Source organism: Cyrtonyx montezumae, unplaced genomic scaffold, assembly GCF_038088225.1.
Source record: "Cyrtonyx montezumae isolate F1298 unplaced genomic scaffold, pur_monq_1.0 scaffold_24, whole genome shotgun sequence".
NCBI lineage: Eukaryota > Metazoa > Chordata > Aves > Galliformes > Odontophoridae > Cyrtonyx > Cyrtonyx montezumae.
The window spans coordinates 103,149-115,724 of NW_027071981.1; the positions used below are offsets into that span (position 1 = coordinate 103,149).

General features: G+C 43.8%; 1 protein-coding gene across 1 annotated transcript in view; it reads right to left on the reverse strand.

The window, feature by feature from the left end:
* Positions 1–7,389: 7,389 nt before the first annotated feature.
* Positions 7,390–12,576, reverse strand: part of EFEMP1 (EGF containing fibulin extracellular matrix protein 1) — a 51,282-nt gene continuing 46,095 nt past the window's right edge. The window contains exons 10-12 of the mRNA XM_065739415.1: positions 10,851–10,974; positions 10,536–10,731; positions 7,390–8,597 (exon numbers count right to left, since the gene is read on the reverse strand). Of these exons, the coding sequence (XP_065595487.1) occupies positions 8,439–8,597; positions 10,536–10,731; positions 10,851–10,974 (479 nt within the window). The 3' untranslated portion in view covers positions 7,390–8,438. The remainder of the gene's footprint in view (positions 8,598–10,535; positions 10,732–10,850; positions 10,975–12,576) is intronic.

Sequence of the window (12,576 nt, forward strand, 5' to 3'; positions counted from 1 at the left end):
CCTGAGCAGGCCTGTGTTAAACTGAAATTACTAATATACAGTCAAATAAGTAAACAAATGAGGAATGTGGAGACTTTTTAGTTTATTAGGCTTTTTTCCATTTGGTATCTGCCTTTTTAACATATGAAGCTGACCAGAATGGTCTTGATATTTAAGCTTTTAAACCTAACAGCTAATTTATTTATTTCTAGATGTTATTGGCACATGTAATAAATAAATAGGATTTAATGAATCCAGAATAACCCCAAAAGGGAGGAAGTGTGTTGCAGTGTGATGGATGCATCTGTGAGTAATCAGGTATTTGCTGTCAAATTGGTGTCTCTGCAAAGCTGAGCTGTGTGGCACCAAGGGCTCTATTCTGCACTGAGGTGAGGTGTTATTTTGCTGAGTGGTCCCTTTCATATTTTGAAGTGCTGAGAAGCCTCTAAACGGAAATGGGTTTTCTAAGGAAGACGTGAAGAGGAAGAGTGCGAACACATGCCATATGCATGTGTAAAAGCAGAAATAGACTCAAAGCAGCTTAATCTTATGTAGGAAGAACTGATGTAGCTCAGAAATGAAGCAGCAACCAGCTTTGGCAGCTGCAGCATCCACAAGATGAGCTGTTCTGCACAGCGCTCCATGAGCTCCTACCTGTCGCTGCTGGCCTGGGTGACGTGCGCTCAGCATCATCTGCTGATGTCCCTTTTGCAAGGATCCTGTGCTTGTGCTTGGTGTCAAGCTGGCCTTGGAGAAACCAGCCTCTGCATCCTGGTGCTCAAGTGGACTGAGGGTTTTGGTCTCCTGGGATTTGAGGTGGTGGTCTTCTGGGTGGCTCTTGGTGCTGAGGCAACCTGTAGCACTTGCAATATTCTCAGCATCACTGCATTAAATATACTGCAGCATCAGACCTCGCTGGATTTAGGCTTCAGGCTTGCATCCAGAAGCATTAAAAAGCTTGTGTTAGGCAGGAATGTAGCATTCCTTGATATCAGTTTCCATATAAAAAAATCTCTACTTGTCTTTTCTCCATGTGTTCCCCCTGTTTGCCTCACTCTTACATTTTTTTTATTACTGTTTCTGCTTGGCACTTGCAGTCCTCACTGTGTTAGCCTTCAAGGCAGCTGCTCTGGGGCAATACAGGGTGAGCTTTTTAAAGTGGAAAAAAAAAATGTTTTTAGGCTTCCTGAAGGCACTCTGGGGCTTTTTGCCTGCTTGTTTATGCTTGGTGGAAGAAATATTTGAGCAGTGGGATGTGGCTGACGTGAGGGAGTGACAAAGGATGTGGTGGGGGCACAGTGCCCTGTCCCCCCTTGGTCCCCTGGCCTCTCCCTGGTCCCCCTGTAGTGGCATTTACACCTCTCAAACCTCCTGGGCTCTGTGTTGATGAAGGAAGGGTTGTGTGGTTGTTGGCTCCAGCCTCAGTGCTCCGGGGCATGGTTTCAACCATGTCTATGGAGACCAATTTTCAACATCAAAACAAACCCGTGTAAGTGGAATTTATATTACCTTTAAAAAGGGCGAATCAACAGAGTGGAGGGTTCTGCTTCGAGGAAGCCTCTTGGGTTTGTTCAGGGAATTACTACAAATATTTTACATCCTTTCTGGGACTCCAGGCAACCTCAGGAAGAAGCTGTCAAAATGCCCCAAGTTGCATGGCTGATCCAGGGTGACTTTTGAGCCTGTGGCATGAGAAAGACATCTGCCCCCACCTCCCACCCCTTTGCCCCATCACTGAGTATCCCACACTGCCTGGAAGCACCATCTAACTTGCAGAACAAGGCTTTCTAAACATCTAGAAAGTGTATTTTTACCCTGAAGCACTGGGTTTTAGATTAAAGTGATGGTAGTTGAGAGAAAAAAGGACAAAAACCCTGAATCCTGAGTGCTTCTAAGTGTGCAAATTTGGGTAACTCTAAAGGCAAGAAAATGTTTTGTTGCACAGAAACTTTTGTGCCCCAAGATGAAGATGATACCTGAAGGTGTGCAACAACAGTGGAGATATGTGAGCTGAGGTGAGAGCAGGCTGCAGTGGAGGATGAACTGCTTTGTCACCTGCACCCCAGTGGGTAAGAAAGTTGCAGATGTCTCCCCCTGAAATATCTCCAATTATTTGAAAATGGAAAATTACTCTGGTGGTAATTTAATGATAGGAGAACAGCCCCGGAATTGGCAAGGTTAGCAACACTTGTTAATTATCTTGGTACTTTATAGGGTATGGATTTGAGTGAGATGTTGATACCAACAGAATCCTCAGTTCATATATCAACACTGTACAAATGTATTGCATGTATAATGTGTGTATCTTACCTCTCAGGGCCTTGCCATGACGTGAACTTGCCATGATGTGTTACAAGCTTCTTCTTCTAATGTTTCTGTTTGCATGCAAACAGGCTTTGTGCAAGTACGAACTGGAGGCCTGCATTAGTGTCACTGTGTTCCTGCAGCCTCATTTTAATTTTGGCTAACTCCAGAAACAAGGGGGAATAATCCTCAATAAATCAAGAAAACATTCCTGAAAAATATTTGAGACTGAATTTGTCAAGTTTCAAGCGGCTATGATGTACACTTTAACAGCCTGCAGTGCGTGTGTGGGGTAAATAACTCCCAATGATGGTACTCCACAAAGAGATAGTATAGGGGATGGTATATTTTAAGTAGTTCTATATAAACAGTACACAAATAATACAAAAGAGAAGATGACTCACCTTTAGGTTGACAAGGCTCGCAGGGGACTCCACACAAGAGGGATATCTGAGAAGAGATCCTTCCCTGGTGGTGGTCAGCCCTTAAATGGGGTTTGGGAGACGTGGAACCAGGCTCCACCCCTTCCACTCACACAGGTATATCACCTTCACCTGTGGCCCATGCCTGTCTCGGTGCTCACCTCAGGTGACCAATCAGTGGTTCAGGCCGTGATTCAGCAGTTCCCATACAGCGTGTACTGCAAAGAAGGGAAGAAAAGGCTGTTGGAGAGGGGCAGCTTCCTAATACAAGTGAGAGACTGAACCGCAGCAGGTCTGCTTTTCAGATGGAGCGTGGCTCTCAAAACGTGATTCTGCTCCTGCGAACCATTCCCAGCACTGATGGGGAAAATGATGTGGGAGTCTGGTTTGCAATAAGACATAAGTATCCATCAGCTTGATCTGCTCTCCATTTGCAGAAAACAGTAGAAACTGTAGCCTTTGTGTAATAAATTAGAAACAACTGCTACTAGTTGCATGAACTACTAGTCCATGAAATCTTAGTTCTCTGTTGGAGGAGTTCACCATATGATTTGGGTCATTCCCTCCCCAGCACGCCAGTGCAGAGGCAGAAATTTTCTGCCCCCACTGAAGTCTCATGTTACCATTTCAGTCCTCAAGATTTGTTTTGCAGTGCAAACTTGCTGGCCTCTCAGTGTGCGCTAGGCATGGTGTTTCATGTTTTCCACTGCCCATGCACCCCTGCCAGCTTTGAAAGCTGCTGTGAAACAGCAGACTTTGGAAATCTTTCCTGCAGAGAAGGGCAGTAATGCAGTATGGAGGAGATGGGTTCTAGGAGTGAATGTGCTTTTTTGGTTTCCCGGGGACTGTGGAACGCTGCTATTTCCTCCACCCCCATCTTCCACCCCCCCCCCCCAAAAAAAAAAAAAAGTCTTTATATATCTGAAAAATAAGCAGATCACAGAATCACAGAATATCCTGAGTTGGAAGACCCATTAAGATCACCGAGTGCAACTCCAACAGTTGGGTTGGGTTTGCTGGGTTAGGGTGGCTGGCAGTCTGTTATATCTGGAAATGTCTACTTATTTCTGTGCGCTGACTTAGATGTATGCCTGGGGATAGTGATAGAGGATTTTTTGTACTGGGTTTGCAGAGATTTTAGGTAGTACCTGCTGGGACAGGGGGCATACAGTGACAGCTGCATTAAAACTGCAATAAACTGCACCACTGTGTGCATTTGCATGGAAGGAGCAGCTGTGATGCTTTGTGCCACTCCAGTGCTGTGGATGTTCAGCCCAGCAAGCTTCTGCAAGGGTGGCACTGCTGGGGCAAGGTCTTACCCAAGAGCTGCACCTTCCACTTAATAGCTCTGAGCTGAAGCACACCAGTGGGAGCACTTCCATTTTTGAATGTGCCCTCTGTGGTTATAGAGTAATAGGTTAAAATGAAAACACTGCTCATCTGTATGTGTTGTTGGGAGGAAGCAGAGGTACAGAGCCTGGTGTCATTTTTGGGACTGAGGAGGTTCAGGATCAGGAAGTGAGTGATTTCCAGCTCAAATGAGTGGGAGCAATTTGTGACTGTGTCTATAAATAAAGCCTGAGCTCATGTAAGTCCAGCCTGTAAGACGCATTGCTATGTGTCCTGTCCACACAGCCCGAGCCCCATTATCTGAATGTCCTGAGACACCAGGGACACCTCTGCTGCTTCATGCTGTTAGTGGTGCTGCAGTGGTTGCTGTAATGCTTGCAGCTTTCTCTCACACACAGTGAGTGGGATGATCTAGGATGAATTAACTTTGAGACAACTTGTTTCCCTTAAAAAAAAAAAAATGTTAAATGTATTTAAATGCCAAATCAATATGAAATAGAACTGTGTTTTTTCCCATGCAAAAAATAACAAGAGCTTTTTGCGTTCTGTCCTTCAAATTTGCTTTGGCAACGATAGGTCATCTCTATTTTATTAAACAGCTCTCTTTCCTCCTAATATATACAAAAATGTTTGCAGTATAAACAGCTTAGCTAGGCAGCTGCCTCTCCCCAGATGCAGGACACAGTTAACGTTTTGCCCTGTTTCTTTTTGCTGGGGCTGGTAACTTTTCCTGCTGGCCAGATGAAATAAAATTGGATTCTGTACCAGATGCAGCAGAGCTCAGTTTTGCATTGTGCAGGTGTTTCCCCAGCTGGGGAGTGTGGAAACATGCCATTTTGCTGAGATGATGGTGAGGTTTAGAAATGTAAGGGCGTTAAAAATAATTCTCCGTGTTAACAGTGGGCTTTGTCCCTGGTGGGCTCCATATGCTGAACAGCTGACTGGGGCAGCAGCTGTTCTATATTTCAATAAGAGAGTTACAAAGATAGAAACATGGACGATCATTCAAAACATAAGCAACTCTTTGCAGCCATGGAAACGGGATTCAACAATAAACTTGTATTTGTGAGCCTTCCAAACAAAATAATCCCACTGCTCTGCATTCAGGTGGTCTCAGGGAAGTGGATGAACTTGGTTTTCTGTTTCCTCAAATTCTGTTTACTCAATTCTATTTCTTTAAACCTTTTTCTCCCTGTTTTCTATTTCTGAAGAGATATTAAACTTTGCATGTGATGCTGATATAGGTGGTTCTCCAAGTGACAGATTTATATGAGAATCGTCCCTGAAGCACGTTGCTAATAACCGCGCTGGTACACCATAGTGAAAGCTGAGCAAATGCTCTCCTTTCAGCTCATTCCTTGGGACTTCGATGCCCTTTCAACCCAAGCAGTTACTTATACTCCTGTAGCAGCTTTGCTGCAGCTCCACGTCCTGAGCACGAGTTTCCTCATTAACACCAACCAGGTTTTCTGACACGGTGCTGTGTATAAAAGTTCACCACACTCAGGCACCAAAACATCTTCTTTCATTTACAGGCTTTCTGGACCAGTGTAGGCTCAGCTGCACACTTCACACCTATCTGAAACAACACCAGTCACCCTCTTTCTGCCTCTGGTTTATCCTGCTAGCCTTCCCCAGTTTTGTTTTGGAGGGGCTGCTGCTGTCTCAGCTCCTGCTGCTGTGGAAGGGTTGTGATTCATGTTGTGCACAGGAGTGGTGTGCTCAGCCAGCCCACATTGAAGTGTTGTGCTCCTGATCTGCATGGTAACTCCTGACTTGGCGTGGTTGGGCTGTAAGCAGTCTTGTCTCAACCTTCATATTGCCAACAGATGAGGGCCAGGGTGCTTTTCTGGACAGTTTGTGTAGAGATAAAAGTGTTTTACATCCAGTGTATGAGCACGATGATGCACGGAGGAACGGGCAGGCTGAGTATGGCTCAGGTGCATGTACGAGCTGCAAGTGCCTTTGCTGTGTGTCATCTGATGCACAAAATACGAAGCTAAGAAAAGGTGCTTCCTGCAGTACATGCGGGCATTGTGGTTTGCCAGGAAATCCAGGTAAACCTTCTGGATTTTGGGATCATCTGGCTAAGTGCATACATCATATTTATACCTATATATAAACCAGTTTTGTGCCGTTGTCAGACAAGCAGAGATTCAAATGGCAAATGAATTGCTCAAGCACCTGGTGCAGCAGTGGCATGTAAATGGATTTGTAGCTGGATGAACGGAGCATGTCTGGGGGTGGGTGCAGCAGCTGCAGTCCTGGACAGGGCTCTCACTGGTACACGACAGGCTGGTTGTGGGGCTGCCACAAATGTTTCTTTACTTTTCCGATGACTGCAAGGAAGTGCTGGTGATAAAGCTGGTGCCAATACACACAGTGCAAACGCACTGGCAGAGCTTGAAGGAAGAGTGGGTCTTTGGGGCAGTGTGGGGTATGCCGGAGATGGTTTGTGGCTCTTGAACAACAAACCTGATTGCTTATTAGAACGAGCAGTACTGAACTACACAACTTAGGCAGCCTGATAAAGGGGATCTGAAACATTTATTTCTGTACTTGTGGGGAGTTGGGAGTTACCTCTCAGACCAAGTGGGTTCATAGAAGTGATATCGAACCGGGAGGAACCCCTCTGGTGAGAGGAAGGAGCTTCTTATGAGCCAACCTTTGCATATCGAGTGTTTTCAACGTGAAAAACACACTAAATCCCCCTCTGAAGTGACTGGGTTTGTAGTGGTGAGCTTGTAGAGGCTTCTGAAGGCTACCTGTGGGCTCATCCCTCAGCCCTGGGGCCGCAAGCACTGACAGCGTGACCTGTGCAGCACTATTTATTTTTCTGGCCTGTGCCACAGCCATATGCTCTGAGCCTGTTGGCAGATGAAGCGTTTACTTAAAGCCACAAATGAACACCTGAAGGAACGATCGTTGGGTAACAGGGCTCTGCTCTGCAGTTTGTCTGAGTGTGGGGCTGTGTTGTCCCAAAGCGGAGCAGCTGCGGTCAATTCCAGGCTGTGTCCTGGCGCCAGGTTTGCTGCTGTGTGTCCAGGATCTCTGGATGCCATGTCCTCCAGCCAAGAAGGAAGCTCTTTCCTTTAGGCCAGCAACTAACTAGCATGTTACACATACGAGATGAATGTGTTGGTCAGTAGGACTCCGTAGGTAATGTCCGTCCTTCTACAAAGGAATGGTGGTTTTAGTTTGTCAGGAACTAATCCTGTATGACCTGACATCTTCAGGGCCACTGCCTCTACAGAACTCACTGGGGCTTTGCTGACTTCCACAGCAGTGAGCACTCGGCCCTCTAACGTGGGCCAGGGCTTTCTCAAAGACCAAATATGCTACGGTCAGAGAACTTTATTAAAAATTTTGTACATCAAAGGATTAATGACTACATTTTAAACAAGAAATAAGATTTTACATATTACAAAAGATGCTATTAGTTATTGAATTAGAAATAAATTCTATGAACACTGTACATGACACATCTGAGTTGTAAGAGCAAGAATAGGGCAGTGCTTGAAAATATATGATATAACTTAACAAGCAAATATGCTCACTTTGTAGTATACAACATAGTGCTTCTGGAAAAACAGCACATGAACTTCTGTCTAAAAAATCCCTCGAACCACTAACTACCAACAGTGTTCTTGGGAGAAAACGTGCACCCAGTGTGGCAATTTCCATTTGGAGCTTTTCACTGAAGGAAAAATGTTACGATGGCCTGTTTCTCTTGGAGAGAGCAGAATGTTATTCCACGGTATGGTCAGCACAATCTGCATATAACATCCAATGCGAAATAATTCTCACATTGTAACTTTACCCCCCAACCCAGATCAGAAACAAACAAGTGATAGCACACAAAGGTCTACAGGAATAGATTCTTACTAACTGCTATCTTTTGTTACAAAGTTAGTTAAAAAGAAATGTGTTTAGCTTATTGAATAACCATTACTTTGTGTACCATTCATAATACCATTCTTTTCCTTTTGAGATCGTCGGTGTAGCTGCGTTAGAATTTTAAACAAAAACAGTTCAAGATCACATCTTAATGCTGTGAGCTATTTGGCTATGAAGGATGTGTGAAGTTTTATAGCACAGTATGAATGTACAGCTCTCATACAAAAGTGTGCTATGCATCTAGGCCAAGTAAGGTAATAAAAAGGTTGAAATCTTTATACAAAAAGTGACAATGCCCATGTTATACTATGGAACGCATCTACTAATTTTGAATTACATGTGTAACGTGTGGGTTAAAGATGCCAACTTACTAAACAAATATATATATTAAAAAAGAGTAAAATCTATAAATAAAATAGTAAGTGCTTTCTTTAAGATAATATTCTTTGGCTGCTTTAAGTGCCAGTGAAGGGTTACTGCAAACTGCTAAAAAGCATAAGGTCCCACTATGATTGTTAATCTTAACACTGAGCTCGTACGGTAATTCAAACTGTTGACTGTCAGCATCTCCAGATCCACAATGTGTTCTCTTGGCCCCGACAGTGATTTCACCAGGACCAGCATTGCACTCACGGCGCTTGTTTGCTGAAAGAAGGGAAAAAAAAAGAGTTGAATTCAGTCAGTTCTTCGGGGATTCTCCAGCTGTGCCGAGGTACTCCTTGTGTTACTACGCCGTAAAACTGCTTTGTCCCAGCACAGAGATGCACAATGCAAGTATTATTGAAAAAGTTTTAAATGGCCATGACTAATCTCACACCTGGCCTTGCTGCAGGGAAAGCTTTTACCTGACTAGGGCTCAGAGGAATAAACTGCTCAAACGAAATCTGTTCCTGGTTATGCCAATTCCCCTAAAGGACCTGAGAAGTGGTAATCTATCCCAAGGTGGTTTTTGTTTTATCTCCAGCTATCAGCTTTTAAGATATATGAAGAGTAAGTAGAGAAACTTAATGTATTTAACAGTGACACAGCTAATTTGGTGGAGGGAAACTGCACTATGGCTCATACTCTAGGAGAGTTTGTGTCCCCCCATAAACACGGGAATTCCCGCCTCACTGCCTCCTGCTCCACTCTGAACATCTTTCCAGGCTGGGGCCTTGCTGATTGGGAATGCAGGGTGTCTGTGACCCAACCAAAAGATGGCATGCCACTCGTTTGGTAAAAGGCTTTGTAATTTACAGATGGTAAAGGGGGAAAACTCATCTCTCTGTTTACCTATTCTATTTTTCTCCCTTGCTTCTAACCAAGTGGGTTAGACAAACAGATCCACGTGCTGCATCAGAGACTCGCTGCAGGCTTCTGAAACAACAGGAACAATTCTGAAGAGAGATCTCTGTTTACTGCAGCACTGTGGCAGGAGTAAACACACACTTCCTTATTTAAGGCCCGTGATTTCTTGTTGGGTGGTAACAGCAGAGGAATTCAGTCAATTTGCAGAGTGGACCGGAGTCTCACCTAACCCAGAGTGAACTTGTTCTTTAAAGCTGTTCATTTTTTTTCTTAAAACAACAGTTACTATTTTTTGGGTAGGGATAGGTTTTTTTGATGTGTAATAAATGCACGGATGAGCACTGAACTATAGGTAAGCCAGAATAAGTTAGGCACAAGTGAGGAGATGCTTGTTGCTATCTTGATGTAAATAGGCAACACCGTATCAGTGTTCTTTTGCTGTATTATCAGAACACTCCAATCTTCATGTTTTAAGGAAAATAAATGAAAACATTCTAATTAATTAAGTACTGGCTTGTTTTCAGTGCTGATGTTTTTTTACTGAGTATAAACCCACACATAATAGAGAGAATATTTTTCAGGAATTTATAAACATTAAATGTAAAAAAAAAATTAGATTCCTTTCAAAAAAATCTTGAAGCAGATGTTAGTTTCATTCATCTGTAATCTACTTGAATGCAGGGTACCAACAGGAAATACTGCTGTCCTAAGTCACTCAAACTTCTGTGGTTTTCTGAAATGGTTGTGGCACTGTGAGAGAAAAAGTCTCTCTCAACACAGTCTCTGTTGCAAATTTGACTGAATTTCTCACTTTAGGAATCAGTGCCCCATCCCAACCTATTTCCTGACCATCTCCTTTGTGCTAAACTTTGTTTCATGAAGAATGGAAAATATCAGACATTCACAAGCCACACAATATCTACTAATACATGACAATAAGTTTCAAGAGTCCTTCAACATTAAATGCCTTCTGCCTTTTTTATGATTCCCTTCTAAATATACGTAGGTGCGTTATGAGTACAGACTGAAAAGAGCACAGAGGCATTCTGAATCTTGCACGGATGTCACTCGCTGATGATGGTTACTTGTGCTGAGATCACCTCAACTGTTTGACTCTCAGTTTATACAGCTGCTGAACAGAGCAGGTAAAGGCTCGAAATTTGTAAAGCAAGCATGCTAAACAAGGAGCTATTAAAAAGCCAATGGACTTCATGTGCTGTGATACTGCTCTTAAAGGAACACTGTAACACCTTGGTAGCACCAGAGGTTTTCATATCCTGCTCTACCAATACTCACTCTCAAGTAAAATTCTCCATTTTCATTTCCTGACTTGATCCGGAATGTGTTAATAGTATTAGGATAAATAGTGGTTGCCTGAATCTGGAAGATGTCAGAGGGCACTGTTCTGTCTGAACGGATGCTCATGTATTTGTACACGACGGAGTATGGCAGCTCCCGGCAAATGGTGTTTGACACAGGGCACACACAGCGGCTGAAAAACAAAAGGGATGAGACTTTGATGCTAGCAAACAAACGGTCCCTGCTTTCTGCCAAATCTGATCGTGCTGCCTGATATGGAGAAGCCTAGAGAAGTGCCTGTCTTTCTCTTACTTCTCAGATGTGAGGACATAGGGCTCTTGACAAGGATTTATTGGGTAGCAACGAAATCCTCCGTGGTAATTCCAGCAAATTTCATCCTCTCTGCATTCGTTAGTAGTCTCACACTCATTTATGTCTATAAGGAAGGAAAAGGAACAGTCAAAGCAGATGAAATGAGTTGGGTACAAAAACAAACACACAAAACAACAGCCACTAAACAAGCCACCTGCTTTTCTGTTGAAACTCAAGATTTCTGTTTTCTTTACCAGCTTTCCTGAGGCCTGGCTACAAAGGACTTCCCAGTGCAGAAGTGGAACATACCTGTTAAATGCTTGTTAATTCTAAAGGCTTTTTGCTGACTAAAGAAACGCAGGAGTCCTACTATCTATATTGCAACTGTAGAAATACTGGATCCCCAAGTTAGCAACGAATCGCCTTCTAGCATAAAACGCCTGACAGGCAGAGGAAGGAGGCTTTCTGATTTCATACTTTTTGCAGGACCTCATCTCTAATTGCCTGGTTTTCACAGTCTGGCTAAAATGCCCAGTAAATGGTTACACCGCATCAAAAATAATTCTGAAAGAAATTATGAACTCTTGTTTATTTTTGTACAAAGTAGTGCTTCTTTTTTTTTTTCCCCTGGGAAAATAACCTTGAATGGATATGGAGATGAACCAACTTGTGTTCTATTAATGTCCTGTTAACTTGTCAGTGTCAGAACCCAACCACTGTCATTCAAATGATCTCCTGAAATACAGTCTCTTCGAAGACACAGACAAATGATCAAACTGCCCTAAGATGCTCTGTATCATCTGCTCTTCTTAGAAATGAAAGGAAATTCCAGCCTGAGAGAGAGATGGATGTCTGGTATGGTGCAGTTGCATGGACAGGCAGACAGCTCTGTTTTGGGGTGCAGCTAGGGGATAAGCAGTCTTCCTGCCTGATGAGGGGTGAACACGTACAGAGTGACAGTGACTGGACCTCAGTCTCTGCTTGGGGCAAAAGGAGCACTCCCCCTTGCTCCTGAAGTCCCACTAACTAATAGATTTCAGACTCTGGTGTGGGAAAAAGAATAAGGTATGGATGGTGGCTGAGAATCAAAAAGAGGTGATCCCATTAAGAAGGTCCAACTGAGGACCTGAGTCATGACCAGTTCTGCTAAAAAAAAAGGTTGAAAGGTCTTAGTAATTGGAGACTTGCGCTGAGAGGCACTGAGGCATCCATCTGCTGCCTGGCTAATTTCTCTGGAGGTCTGCTGCCAGCTGGGGGCCTGCACTCAGGACATCAGGCAGAGGATAGTGATTGTGATAAAACTGGAGGACTACTATCCCCTCCTGGACTTTCAAACTGGGTCACACGAGACTGTGACAAGGAAATTAAAATATATCAGAGAAGACTTTACATCCCTTGGGAAGATGTCGAAGGGATCAGGAGCACAGACGGTGTTCTCCTCAGTCCTTCTGGCTGGAAACTGGGATCCAGACAGAAGGAGGAGAATAGATCAGTTGAATGAATGGCTGCGTGGGTGGTGTCACACCAAAGGCTATGGATTCTACGGTCTAAGTTGCACCTTTGGTAAACCAGGAATGCTGACAAGGGCTGGCACACAACTGACCAGGAGGGTAAGAATATACTAGGACGCAAGCTGGCTGGGTTCATCACGGGGCTTTAGGCTGCTGGCGGAAGGAGGAGCATTTCTAGAGATAGATTATCAGGGAATGTTGTCACTTTAGGAAGC